At 46.5% G+C, this 15,054-nt stretch overlaps 1 protein-coding gene across 1 annotated transcript; it reads left to right on the top strand.

Annotated features, from left to right (window-relative positions):
- Nucleotides 1–6,908: 6,908 nt before the first annotated feature.
- LOC139834114 (anthocyanin 5-aromatic acyltransferase-like) lies at nucleotides 6,909–8,593 on the top strand. The gene has a single exon (XM_071824521.1). It carries the CDS (start codon nucleotides 7,020–7,022, stop codon nucleotides 8,406–8,408), a length of 1,389 nt encoding a protein of 462 aa, XP_071680622.1. The 5' UTR covers nucleotides 6,909–7,019; the 3' UTR covers nucleotides 8,409–8,593.
- The last annotated feature ends 6,461 nt before the right edge of the window (nucleotides 8,594–15,054 follow it).

The following is a 15,054-nucleotide window of genomic DNA, read 5'->3' as shown; positions in this document are numbered from 1 at the left end:
GTAACTGAGCAGTGCGAACACTCTAGTACTTAGCTGCTCGAGTAGAATAAATGTATAACCTGCTAAGACTTCTATATTGTAAGTTAAGTTGGGTTCACCTCGAACCCAGGAGTAAACCTCTATGGATCCAGGAGGAGCTCTGAGATGATGTATATATTTGGTTTGTAATAATATGTGAATGAGTTATGGATCAGCTATATTCTGTTGTACTACTATGAGAGATGTAATATTTGTGGATTAGTACTTCGCACATGTTATATCAACGACTATCATACTACTACATGCAATGGTATGCAGGATCACCACAGATCCCGGCCGTACTAACAACAGGCGGATTTAACATGCTTCACATAAGGCAGACACTTAAGGGAGACTTCTGGCCATATTACGTAGAGCGCTGACAAGTGGAACTTAGTGGCTCCATAACGGGAGGATATTACGGCACCATTTGGTTTGGCCAACATTCGCTCAAACATGTCCCTGAAAGCAATTGGCTTCCCAAGTTTTTAAAATTCTGCTATTGCAAGTAACAACGGGCTTTCCAAGCTCTTTACCGAAAACGGGAGATCCGCATATCAACTAGCCCTCCGTTATCCTATCTTTGAAAGAGAAACTATATATGTCCGCTTGAATGAAAAAATAAAAACGGGGCTTGACACAATTCAAGGAAGGACCGCGGGGCACGACCGCGACATGGGCCGCACGTACGAGTTGCAGGTTTAGAGCTCCAGAAAGTGATAAGTAGCAGGTGTCAGAGGCAGGAGCGCGTGGGGCACGAGGGCGACATGAAGTAACCTGAAAACACAGAGCCGAAATGGGCCGTACCACGAGTAGCACGAGATGTGCTTATTACGACGTACACTCCCAGACAAGTATAGACTCGTGTAGCACGAGCCTGTCTCGATCTTGCAGGCCGGCTGGACCAACTCGACGTCGTTTATGTGCACTGATTGCCACCACCGTGTCCATGCATGTGGCTATCTTCATTTTGCCTTGTCGACAGCGAGTTGGCTGCACCACTCGTTGTCTAGTGAGCGCACTTGTCCAGTACAGTATGTTTTCCAACGGAGCGACGTATTTCGGACATCTAAATTATCTGTAGATATCCGTTTACGTCGTCTAATGGCCACGAAAATGATCGCGAGGCGCGAATTGTCTGTTTGCGTCGGGATCACCCTCAACGGTACGACGCATTTTGGACATCCCAGTGTGTTGTTTCCTTGCTACTTTCCTTTTTTGTTGAAGAACTCCCTAATTAGTATGAATGATTCAAACAAGCTCGAACGCGAAAACAACAAGCGCGAAAACAACTAGTACTGATTACTCGAATCGAACAAGTTTAAACATATTTAACATACAAACTAGAGAACAAATTCAAAAACGTCGCTGGTCGTCGCTGACAACGGCGCCTCCGTCCTCCTCCTCCTCCTCACTCGGCGTGGAGGCAGGGTCGCTGTGCGTGGAGCCAGGGTCACTTGGCGTCGCAGGGGTTTCCCACCAATGCTGCCATCCCGGTGGCTTGCCCTCGCTCTCCGAGTCCGACAGCAAGGTGTAGTCGCTCATGGCGCCTGGCTAGCCGGCCGGTGGAGGAGGAGGAGGAGGTTTGATGTCTACGCACGCTTCTATTCCTGTAGACAGTGTTGGGCCTCCAAGAGCAGAGGTTTGTAGAACAGCAGCAAGTTTCCCTTAAGTGAATCACCCAAGGTTTATCGAACTCAGGTAGGTAGAAGTCAAAGATATCCCTCTCAAGCAACCCTGCAATTACGATACAAGAAGTCTCTTGTGTCCCCAACACACCTAATACACTTGTCAGATGTATAGGTGCACTAGTTCGGCGAAGAGATAGTAAAATACAAGTAATATGGATGATTGTAAGTAGTAATTGCAATCTGAAATAAAGATGGCAGCAAGCAAACATGTAACAGAACAGTAAATAAACGGTGATTCGATATTTGGAAACAAGGCCTAGGGATCATACTTTCACTAGTGGACACTCTCAACAATGATCACATAATAAAACCACTCTACACTCTCTTGTTGGATAACAAACACCATTCATTGTGTAGGGCTATAAAAGCACACCTCAAGCCGGAGTAAACAAGCTCCACAACATCCGGAGTTCATATTTAAGTAACCTCTAGAGTGCATAATAGACCATTGCAATTTAGACCGAGTACTAACATAGCATACACACTGTCAATAATAGCTATGAAAGGGGAATAGATCGCATCAATACTATCATAGTAATAGTTAACTTCATAATCTACAAGAGATTACAATCATAACCTACGCCAAGTACTACATGATGCACACACTGTCAACATTACATCATGGAGGAGGAATAGAATACTTTAATAACATCACTAGAGTAGCACATAGATTAATAGTGATACAAAGCTCATGATCACATAAAGATCACACCATGGGAGAGAGAGATGAACCACATAGCTACCGGTAGAGCCCTCAGCCTCGGGGGAGAACTACTCCCTCCTCATCATGAGAGACAGCGATGGCGATGAAGATGGCGGTGGTGTCGATGGAGATGACTCCGGGGGCAATTCCCCGTCCCGACGGTGTGCCGGAACAGAGACTTCTGTCCCCCGAAACGGAGTTTCGCGATGGCGGCAGCGTCCCTGGAGTCTTTCTGAAGTTTCGTCAATTGGTATCGGGTTTTTAGGTCACGAGGGACTTTATAGGCGAAGAGGCGGAGTCGGAGGGGCAACAGGGCTCCCTCACCACATGGCGGCGCGACCAGGGTGGGACCCGCGCCCCCCTATGGTGTGGGTCCCCCTTGGCCCCCCCCTCCGGCTCTCCTTTGGTGTTCTGGAACATTCCGGGGAAAATAAGGACTTGGGCTTTTGTTTCGTCGAATTCCGAGAATATTGCCCGAACAGCCTTTCTGGAACAAAAAACAACAGAAAACATGAACTGGCACTGTGGCATCTTGTTAATAGATTAGTTCCGGAAAATGCATAAAATCATTATAAAGTGCGAGCAAAACATGTAGGTATTGTCAAAAAAGAAGCATAGAACATCAGAAATTATAGATATGTTGGAGACGTATCAAGGTTCGATGTGAATTACAGTAGACGCAGGGGTTATAATCTGTGGGGATTAATGGCGACGCGTATAACGAAGAGCCCTACGGTTGCTCTTCTGCGGCAGTTCGGCGCTCCATTCCGGCGGTTGGCGGGTTGATCAGCGCGGTTGCCACTCCGCCGGTTGACATCGGCGCGCTTGCTGTGTTTTAATTCGACGCCGATCGAGCCAGGGTCACTGCCAGGCGGGCCCGTGGAGGAAGCGAACGGACGCTAGGCACGACCGCGCAGCATCCGCGGAGACGAAACGTGCCGCATATTTGCGCCGTGTTTACGTCGCTGCGGACGCCCCGGACACGACGCCTCGCCCCGCTAGAGCAGACTGCAGACGCATTTCTGGTCCGCGCGGACGCAAACCGTTCGACAAGAGATACCCTTACTATCGCTCCACCGCCACATGCTCGATGCCGCGACTACTGCAATGGTATTAACCAAGTTACTGCTACATTACCCGGGCGCCTTCGTGACTTTACTCGGGCAGTACCTATGAAATATTAGTTGTGTGACCAATGTACCTCATTTAAGATCTATATAGATATCTAAAAGCATTTCCAATAGCACCATTTTCCTTGTTTTAGCGCGCGTGGTTGCATTGCGCTTCACCAGACGCTGTAAAACATAGCGCGCAAAACGCGTCTTTTACAGACGCTGTAAAATGCAGCGCGTTGGCGCATGCACAAATAGAAATCAACAACTAGAAAGCGCTATGAAGATCAAACACAATCAAATATAAACAGTTTGTTACAACACTATCAAATAAAAATTTATTGTTAATACAACAAACTATAAATAAATGAAATATAACAACTAGAAATGAGATATAATTATTGTTAGCCATTCCATGTCCACCATTCTTCGATCAAATCATTCTGGATCTCAAGATAAGTTTCCTCCTTCCGAATAGCTTTGTAGGACGCAATAAACTTGGCCACTATCTCATCTCTCCTATGCACTCGAACTAGCCGGCCCATCAACTTATAGTGCAAGCAGTCATTGTCTTAACCACGCTCATCTCCGATGATCATGTTATGCATGATGATACATGCATTCATGATATACCAAAGGACCTCTTAATCACAAAATCTAACCGGTCCTCTGGCAATAGCAAATTGAGCTTGCAAAATCTCACATGCTCTCTCAACATCTTTTCTTGCCGTTGCTTGTGCATTATGGAATTGAACTTATTTCTTACCAGATGGTTTGACAACTGGCTTCACAAAGATTTGCCACATTAGGTAGATGTCGTCGGCTAGAAAGTACCCAAAGTTGTATGTGCGCACATTGGCTTGACACTGAACCGGTGGAGTATCACCCAAAGCAATCATGTTCATTAAGGGTGACCGTTGGACAACATTGATGTCGTTCAACGTACCGGGCAATCAGAAAAAGCGTGTCAAATCCAAGTTTTATAGTCAGCCACAGCTTCAAAGATTATAGTAGAATCTTTTTTGTGGCCTTTGAACTGTCCATGCCATGCGGCAGGACAATTCTTTCAACTCCAATGCATACAAGCGATGGAACCAAGCATACCTACAAATCCACGATTCTTGTTGAACTCAAGAAGCCTTGCCGTATCTGCTTCATTGGACGCTCGCAAATAAACCTCGCTGAACACCTTCACAATTGCAACGACAAAGCGCTTCACACACTTGATAGCTTGGCTCTCACCCATCGTCAAATGGTCATCAACTAGATCAGTTGGTATCACGTATGCCAAAATACACAAAGTAGCGGTGACTTTTTGCTCCGTACTATGCCCTAGTTCTCCGGCGGTATTCCTCCGTTGCTCAAAGAACCGGTTGTACTTTGTGAGCTCCTCTGTGATTCTCTTGAATAAGTTGATGCTCATCCGAAAACGACACAGCGCTCTGGAAATGTGGCATTCTCTGCAAAATAGCTACGCATAGGCTTCTCGTGTGCTTTTATCCTCCTTCGCCACAATTTCTGTCGACCAAGAACGGAACCACCATGCTTCGGCCTCTTCTTTCGGGTATAGCCCATAGCATTGTCATCTCTTCTTCTTCTTGAATGTCCCATTCTTCATCAGATGAATCGTATGCAAAGTTCATCTATCCATGAAGCGCAATAAATTCAACAAACAAACTAAAAACTCTAATTCAAAGAAGGCAGGGCCGCGGAGCATACCTTCGAGCACCTTGCGGGCGCTCCAGATGCAGGGAAGTCACAACGGTGATTTAGTGACATCGGATCAGTGATTCAGACGCCTAGATGCATGGCGGCTACAGGGAAGTGGCGCGTCATCGATTTTCCGTGTCGGAGTTGCCTGATAGGCGCAGCGAAGCCGCCGGAGGAGAAAGGGGTGGAAGTTTCGGCGGTGGAGGAGCGACGCGGGGAAGTTTCAGAGCGGCAGTTAGACTTCGCGTGCTCGCCTTTTCCTTTACCGCATCCAGCGTGCCGGGCCGCTGTTTCGCGCTGGGAAAAATTTAGCGCGCTATTATCGCGCGCCTGCTGGAGCGATATATTTTGGCACCGGCGCGCTAAACTGGCGGCTTTTTCCACGCGGGCGCTTTTTAGCGCGTCTGTTGGAGATGCTCTAACCGTATCGATGGCGCCGTGACTGAATGCAACCATTATAAATTGATATCTTGTTTGGACTTGATGCACACATAAATGGAATAGCAACCAATACCATATGTCTATCCTTCATATTCGTTGAACCCAATCGGAGACTTAATCTTGATATACCTCAGAACAATACATTATTCTTACCAGAAGATATGTTGGTAGCTACAGATCATTTGATTGGAATTAAATTTGGAAAGGGTATACACGATGACGATATGAATAACTTGAAAAATATATGCATTTGTTCGGTTGCTGATTACCTTGGTTATTTGCAATATGCAATTCAAAAAACTATCCATAAAGTATTCATATGTCAATCGAAACCGACTCCACAAACTTTGGTAAATCCAATTTCAACTTTGATTTTATTAATAACTGCTTATAAGACCATTTTGGCACATACCCTTTTATCTCAAGCTTGTGATCAAACGAATCCACTGACAGAAATTATTCATGGATGAAAAGTGAGTTGCTTAGGTCCTCGAGGGCTTCCCAAAGGGCCTATTTACTAACTTTTCTCTGTTCCGCATGTGATAAAGTTATAAAGACATTTTTCCAAATCATATTTTTAGTCATGTTAGCACCATGCTTCGCTTATTTCCGATATCGGGTATATTATACTAGTTTGCTCTCTCTAAGATTTTGCCGCTAGAACTCGTACACGATATCCGATTGTGGCTTGAATCACTAACCACCAGTTGTCAATCGAAAAAGTGTGACCTTCCTTTTTTTAATCAAACAAAGATAGGGATCGGATAAATGGATGTTCACTACTTTACTGATCCAGTGATCCACAACAACACTACTTACTTCCTTATACTGTATCTTATTTCAGAAATACCACCAGTTCTCAAGGCGGCATGCTACCATGTGAGCCAATTGGGACGCGAACTTGAGGCACATGTGCGGGCGCAACACATCATTATTATTTATTTTTCTGATTTTTCAGAAGAGGCCCAAAATGCCAAAAGGGCCCAGAAACGGCCTCCGGGAATAAGGCGGCTAGCCGGCACGGCAGCCCGTTTACCATGTGTGCCGTGCCTGGTCCATGATTGGAGGCCGCACGGCCTGCTTAGAAACGGGCTACCGTGGGCCGTGCTAGGCCAGGCCCGTTTAGTTTCGTATCGTGCCCGTTGGTCAGCTATACGGTAGTACGAGAAATCTGCACATTAACCCTAAAAAAATGAGCAATCTACACAGACTATATACGAGAGATGGAAAGAAACACTTGCACCGAGCGGCAGGTTCGATGCGCTAATTGCAAACGAAAAGAAACACTTGCCAGCCAGAGAAATCGCTACTACGCGCTAGCTAGGTAAGAGTCAGTGAGCAAAGATGGCGCCGGAACCAGATAACCCGGTGAGGGTCCTGGGGCAGTGCCAGGTCTCGCCGTGGCCGTCGCCACCGGCAGGGAAGCCACGTTCGCTGCCACTCACATTCTACGACCTCGCCTTCTGGGACGTCCCGCCCGTGCAGCGCCTCTTCTTCTTCGACAACACAGACCTCCTCGGCGGCCCCGAGTTCCTCCTCAGCGAGCTGCCCCTGTTCGAGAAGTCCCTAGCCGCCGCGCTGCACCATTTTTATCCATTGGCCGGGAAGCTGCCATGTGGGATGCCAGAGACCGCGGCGCCCAAGATCGTCTTCTCGGACGGCGACTCTGTCCGCCTGACGGTGGCGGTTGGCGACGACAACTTCGAGGACCTCGCCGGCGACCACGCGCGCGACACCGCGAGGCTCCGTGCTCTACTGCCTCCGCTGCTGAGAAATGGCGGTGGCGGCGGCTCTCGGTGCAGTCAGGATGTCTTCGCCGTACAGATGACCGTGTTTCCTCTCGCCGGCATCTGCATCGGCACAACGCTGCACCACGCAGTATGCGACGGTTCCAGCTACGTGCACTTCATGAGGACGTGGGCCGCCATCCACCGCCTGGAGCACAGCGGCGGGATGTCGATGGCGGCGGCCCCGCTGTTCGACCGCAGCGCCGTCCGAGACACCGACGGCCTCCGGGAGGTATTTCTCAGCGACCACCGGGCATACGCTGCAGCGGGGGACAAGGGGCCCCACGACGGCCACCACACCAGCGGCACCACGGAGCTCGCAACGTTCCGGTTCACAGACAAGTTGCTCCGTTGGCTGGGCAAGCAGGTGGAGTCCGAGACATCGGCGAGGCGGTGCTCGCCGTACGCGCTGGCATGCGGCGCGATGTGGGCAGGCATCGTGCACGCGCGCGGCAGCAGCGCCAGCTTCGGGTTTGTGACAGGGTGCAAGCCCCGCGCGAGCCCACCGATCCCGGCGAGCTACTTTGGGAACTGCCTGGGGCTCTGCCGCGTTGAGGAGAAGGTGGCGGCCAAGCAGAGCTGTCTCGAGACGGTCACCGCCTCGGCGGCGGCCATCTGGCGGGCTATCGAGGGTCTGGCGGAGCAGGGGCGGGTGTTCCGGGACGCGCGCGGGTGGGTGAAGCTCGTGCGGGAGTACGCGTCGGCGCGCGCGGTGACCGTGGCCGGGTCGCCGAAGCTGGGCGTGTACGCGGCGACGGATCTCGGGGCGCCGTGGGGAAGGCCGCGGAAGGTGGAGATCGTCTCGGTGGAGCGGACGGGGGCGCTGGCGCTGGCAGAGAGCGGCCGCGACGGGGACGGCGGCATCGAGGTCGGGCTGGCGCTGCCGCGCGGGGAGATGGAGGCGTTCCGCGCCTTCTACGGTGAACTGCTGGTTGTCGCAGCATGACAGTGCCTGCGTTTGGACTGGTCGATCGTTGTACGCGACGGCCACCGTAAAATTTGCAATTTTACCTGTTGGATGGATGCCTTACTCAGTTTTACCTGTTGAATCTTTTTTCTTGTATTTTCTCCGTGTAGTGAGCTGTGCGTTTGTTAACATATGAGTACCTTTTATGGGTGGTTTGTTCCTTTTGTTGTTGTTGTTGAGGGAAGCCCATCATGGCTAGCTTTATTAATACCTTATAATAATCAAACAATAAGAATATACTGAACTAAAGAAAATCTCTGCGTATTACATGTGCTGAATTATCTATTTCTCTAAGTCAACTCGATTTGAGTTAAGTCGGTTGATCGTGTTAGCAAATAAACAACAACCGGTGTGTGTCACGGCGGCACGTGAGTGTGGCTGGCGTTAGAGCCCGTCGAGTAGGACCAGGTTGTTAGTGAGAGGAGTGGAGGTGATCATGATTTGTTGGTGTTGGAAGCTCGTTGCATTGTGTGTGTGTGTGTTTGTGCGCACCAAAAGGGGAGCGGATCGTGAGGAGATGTGCATTATGCGTGTGTGGGTGTGAGGGTTAGCCTGGGTATAAATCACCCCTATATCTCATTGAGTTATGCCAGAAAATTTGAGGACCAAAAGGGCATTCGTGCGCTGGAAAATTGTGTTGTCTCCTTTTTCTTCTTCTCCCTTCGTTCGTGAGCGAGAGAGTGAGCAAGTAGATGGGTTGGATGTTGCAGCCCCAACAGACCGCCCCCGTTGGTTCCTCAAAAAGAAGATATTTGAATTCGACCTTTACAATGAGATGAGGCCAATCTGTATTCTGAATTATTTGGCTATGTAAAAGATCAGTTTCCTATCAAGTATTTTGGTATTTCAATCCATTATCGGAGGCTTACACATGTTGAATGTAAATTGGTGAAGAAAAGTTTACAAATTAGATTAAGCAGATGTAAAGGTAAGTTATTATCCTTGGGAGGAAGATTAGTTCTCATTACATCTAAACTAAGTAATATGATATTGCATATGATATATTTCTTCCAACTACCGAAAGAAGTCTTAAAACAATTTGATTTTCTGTTCAAGATTCTTTTTTCAAGGTGATATCTAGAAAAAGAAATATCCATGAAATATACATGTTAAAAGTTGAAAGCAATTGTTGAAACTTAAATCTTCCTTTGTGTTGCTTCAAAACCTTTTATTAAAAATCTATTGCTTTATGAGTTAACTCTTATGCAAGACTTTTTGATGCTTGTCTTGAAAGTACTATTCATGAAAAGTTTTTGCTATATGATTCAGTTGTTTAGTCATTATCTTTTTGTTAGCAAACTATAGACCATTGCTTTGAGTCACTCCATTCATCTCATATGCTTTACAATAGTATTGATCAAGATTATGTTGGTAGCATGTCACTTCAGAAATTATTCTTTTTATCGTTTACATACTGGAGGGCGAGTAGGAACTAAGCTTGGGGATGCTTGATACGTCTCCAACGTATCTATAATTTCTTATGTTCCATGATAGTTTTATGACAATACCTACATGTTTTATTCACACTTTATAATGTTTTTATGCATTTTTCGGGACTAACCTATTAACAAGATGCCACAGTGTCAGTTCCTGTTTTCTGCTGTTTTTGATTTCGGAAAAGCTGGTTTACAAATATTCTCGGAATTGGACGAAACAAAAGCCCACGGCCCTATTTTCCACGGAGTATTCCAGAAGACCGAAGAAGAGTCGAGGAAGGCAAGCAGGGGGCCCACACCATAGGGCGGCCACTGCCGCGCCAAGGTGTGGTGAGGGAGCCCCCTGGCTCCCCCGAAGCTGCCCCTTCGCCTATATATTGCCCCAGACGCGAAAACCCTAGAGAATCCAGCCAATTTCCACGAAGAGTTCCGCAGCGCCGCCGCCATCGACGACAAGTTTCGGGGGACAGAAGTCTCTGTTCCGGCACCCTGCCGGGACGGGGAATTGCCCCCGGAGTCATCTCCATCGACACCACCGCCATCTTCATCGCCGCTGCTGACTCCCATGATGAGGATGAAGGGATTCGTAGCATAGAAAACAAAAAATTTCCTACCACAAGAACGAAACACAAGTCAAGATCTAATCTAGTAGACGGTAGCAACGAGGAGATCAAGAGACTAACCCTCAAAGATTCGCAAAGCTTAACGAGATTAGATCTCGGGGTGGATGTAGTCGATCACTTGTCGCTTGCAAAAGCGCGTAGAAGATCTTGACGGTGCCACAATCGAGCAACACCTCCGTACTCGGTCACACGTACAGCTCGATGAAGACACCTCCTCCTTGTTCCAGCAAGCGGGGAGATGTGGTAGATGGGATCTAGTCCAGCAGCACGACGGCGTGGTGGTGGTGGAGAGTTTGCGTGGACAGGGCTTCGCCTGTACGCGTTGGGTGGAAGAAACTAGGCAAAAGGTGGAACAAACGGAGCAAACGACCGCGAAACAAAAATCTGATCTTTTGCGCCGGGCGCGTGCTTCTTTTATAGCTGGCCAGGACAGCCAAACATGCAAACCAAGCAAAACAATTACTTGCCCAATCAGCCAACTTGGCTACCGATCGCATCGGCCAAACATTGGCTTTCCTACGTTGGTTGTATTTGGCCGTACGGCCCAGGGACTTGTTCCCTGGCCGGCCACCCGATGTAATCAAAGTACCCTTCCGGCGTAAGTGATTTACATGATCTCATGGTCGAAAGGACTAGGTAACTATGTATTGAAAGCTTATAGCAAATGAACTTGATGACGTGATCTTATGCTACGCTTAATTGGGTGTGTCCATTACATTATTCATATAATGACATAACCTTGTTATTAATAACATCCAATGTTCATGATCACGAAACTATGATCATCTATTAATCAACAAGCTAGTTATACAAGAGGCTTACTAGGGACTCCTTGTTGTTTACATAACACACATGTATCAATGTTTCGATTAATACAATTATAGCATGGTATATAAACATTTATCATAAACACAAAGATATATAATAACCAATTTATTATTGTCTCTTGGGCATATCTCCAACAGTCTCCCACTTGCACTAGAGTCAATAATCTAGATTAGATTGTAAGGTACCTAACACCCATGGCATCCTGGTGTTGGTCATGCTTTGTCCTAGGGAGAGCTTTAGTCAACGGACCTGCTACATTCAGATCAGTGTGTACTTTGCAAATCTTTAATTCTCCATCTTCGATGTACTCGCGAATCGAATGAAAGCGCAGCTTGATATGCTTCAGCTTCTTGTGTGACCTTGATTCTTGTGCATTGGCGATGGCACCCATGTTGTCACAATAAATGACTAGTGGGTCCAATGCACTAGGAACCACACCAAGCTCAACAATGAACCTCTTCATCCATACCGCTTCCGATGAAGCCTCCGAAGCCGCTATGTATTCCGATTCTGTTGAAGACTTCGCCACCGTGCACTGCTTGGCGCTGCACCAGCTTACTGCAGCACCATTCAATATAAACACGTACCCAGACTGAGACTTAGAGTCATCAGGATCAGTGTTCCAACTTGCACCGGTGTAACTGGTTACAACGAGCTCTTGGTCACCGCCATAACAAAGAAACATATCCTTAGTTCTTTTCAAGTATTTCAGGATATTCTTGACCGCTGTCCAGTGTTCCATTCCTGGATCACTTTGATATCTGCTAGTCAAACTAACAGCATGTGCTATATCCGGTCTAGTACACAGCATGGAATACATGATAGACCCTACTGCCGAGGCATAGGGGATCTGATTCATCCTCTCTCTTTCTTCTGCCGTAGCCGGACCTTGAGTCTTACTCAAGACCTTACCTGGCAACATCGGTAAGAATCCTTTCTTACTTTCATCCATTCTAAACTTCTTTAGAATCTTGTCTAGGTATGTACTCTGTGAAAGCCCTATTAGGCGTCTTGATCTATCTCTATAAATCTTGATGCCTAAAATGTACGCTGCTTCACCAAGGTCCTTCATTGAAAAACACTTATTCAAATAACCTTTTACACTGCTTAATAGTTCTATATCATTCCCAATCAATAATATGGCATCTACATATAATATCAGGAATGCTACAGAGCTCTCACTCACTTTCTTGTAAATACAGGCCTCTCCATGGCACTGTATAAACCCGAAGTCTTTGATCACCTTATCAAAGCGTCAGTTCCAACTCATGGATGCTTGCTTCAGTCTATAAATGGAACGCTGAAGTTTGCATACCTTGTCAGCATTTTTAGGATCGACAAAACCTTTGGGTTGTACCATATACAACTCTTCCTCAATATCACCATTAAGGAATGCCGTTTTGACATCCATCTGCCAAATCTCATAATCGAAAAATGCAGCTATTGCTAACAAAATCCTCACAGACTTTAGCTTCGCTACAGGTGAGAAAGTCTCATCATAGTCAACACCTTGAATTTGTCGGAAACCCTTTGCGACAAGTCGAGCTTTATAGACGGTAACATTACCATCAGCACCTGTTTTTCTCTTGAAGATCCATTTATTCTAGACAGCCTTACGGCTATCAGGTAAGTCTACCAAATTCCACACTTTGTTATCATACATGGATCCCATTTTGGATTTCATGGCTTCTTGCCATTTGTTGGAATCTGGGCTCATCATCGCTTCTTCATACGTCGCAGGGTCCTCATCATTGTTGTCCACAATCGTGACATTTAGACAAGGATCATACCAGTCTGGAGTGGTACGTTCCCTTGTCGATCTGCGAGGTTCGGTAGCTACCTCGCTCGAAGTTTCATGATCATTATCATTAGCTTCCTCTGTTACCGGTGCAGGCGGCACAGGAACATTTTCCGGTACTGCGCTACTCTGATCTACGAGAGAAGGTTCAGTAACCTCGTCGAGTTCTACTTTTCTTCCAGTCACTTCTTTAGTGAGAAATTCTTTCTCAAGAAAGGTTTCGTTCTTGGCAATAAAAAATTTGCCTTCGGATCTGTGATAGAAAGTATACCCAATAGTTTCCTTAGGGTATCCTATGAAGACGCATTTCTCCGCTTTGGGTTCTAGCTTGTCCGGTTGTAACTTTTTTACATAGGCTTCGCAACCCCAAACTTTAAGGAACGACAGCTTATGTTTCTTATTAAACCATAATTCATACGGTGTCGTTGCAACGGATTTAGATGGTGCCCTATTTAAAGTGAATGCAGCTGTCTCTAATGCTTAACCCCAAAACGATAACAGCAAATCAGTAAGAGACATCATAGAACGAACCATATCTAAGAGAGTTCGATTACGACGTTCGGACACACCATTGCGCTGTGGTGTTCCCGGCGGTGTCAACTGTGAAAGTATTCCGCATTTCCTTAAATGCATGCCAAACTCACAACTCAGATATTCGCCTCCGCGATCAAAACACAGAAACTTGATCTTCTTGTTACGTTGATTTTCTACTTCACTTTGGAATTCCTTAAACTTCTGGAAAGTTTCGGATTTATGTTTCATGAAATAAATATACCCATATCTACTCAGATCATCTGTGAAGGTTAGAACATAACGATAACCACCGCGCGAGGCTACACTCATTGGTCCGCACATATCGGTATGTATAATTTCCAATAAGTCTGTAGCTCGCTCCATAATACCAGAGAATGGAGTCTTAGTCATTTTTTCCATTAGACATGCTTCGCATCTGTCAAGTGACTCAAAGTCAAGTGACTCAAGTAGTCCATTGGAATGGAGTTTCTTCATGCGTTTCACTCCAATATGACCAAGACGACAGTGCCACATATAAGTAGAATTACCATTCAATTTAATTCGCTTAGCATCAATGTTATGAACATGTGTATGTTATCACCAGATTTTGGCCAAATCAGGAGACGGGCCGTAATTGAGATGGGCTTGGAGGATTTACACGTGGAGCGTCTCTGAAGCGGCCTTGCACGAGAGTTTGGGCTAGTTTGCCCGTGTATCTGTATATTATGGTAGTTTAGAATTAAAAGATAGAGTTTAGCCCGTACACGGTTAGGTTTATTCCCGAATTAGGAAGTCTACGGACTATAAATATGTATCTAGGGTTATTGAGAAAGGAGGACAATCACGTTCACAACAAACACAATCTAGGCGCATCGCCACCCCTTGTTTCGAGGGTTTCTTCCGGGTAAGCATCATGCTGCCTAGATCGCATCTTGCGATCTAGGCAGTATAAGTTTATTCGTTATCTAGTGTTGCTCGTACTGAAGCCTTGTTGATGGCGAGCAATATCGTTTATCTTAGGTGTTTTGGGGCTTGCATCGATGCTTTTCTTATACATATTTGCTTAGCTATGCCATCCCTCGATACCTAGCTGTCCTTACACCTATCTTAGGTGTAAGGGCAGCACCTTGCTTGTTCTTTACTTAGTAGATCCAATCTGTTATAGTTGCTCCTTGTTCTTCAAGGATTAGTTTGATATCCGTATGGTTAGGCCTTACGCTGGGGTTGGATGATCCGGTAGTGCGTAAGGTGTGGTTTGCCATTCCTAGAAGGGATGTTCCGGGAATTGACTTAACGTTGGTTTTTAGGCCTCTTTTAGGAGTAGTTTTCCATCATCTTTCGTATCTGCTAGGCTCAACTACGCATAGGATGTTCCGGTTATGCGGTGAAAACCCTAAACTGTCGTAGATTGGTTTAGCTTGGTTTTG

This window comes from Lolium perenne, chromosome 7 (assembly GCF_019359855.2).
Source record: "Lolium perenne isolate Kyuss_39 chromosome 7, Kyuss_2.0, whole genome shotgun sequence".
Taxonomy (NCBI): Eukaryota; Viridiplantae; Streptophyta; class Magnoliopsida; order Poales; family Poaceae; genus Lolium; species Lolium perenne.
The sequence above is the reverse complement of the archived record's forward strand: the minus strand, read 5'-3'. Positions and strand labels throughout refer to the sequence as shown.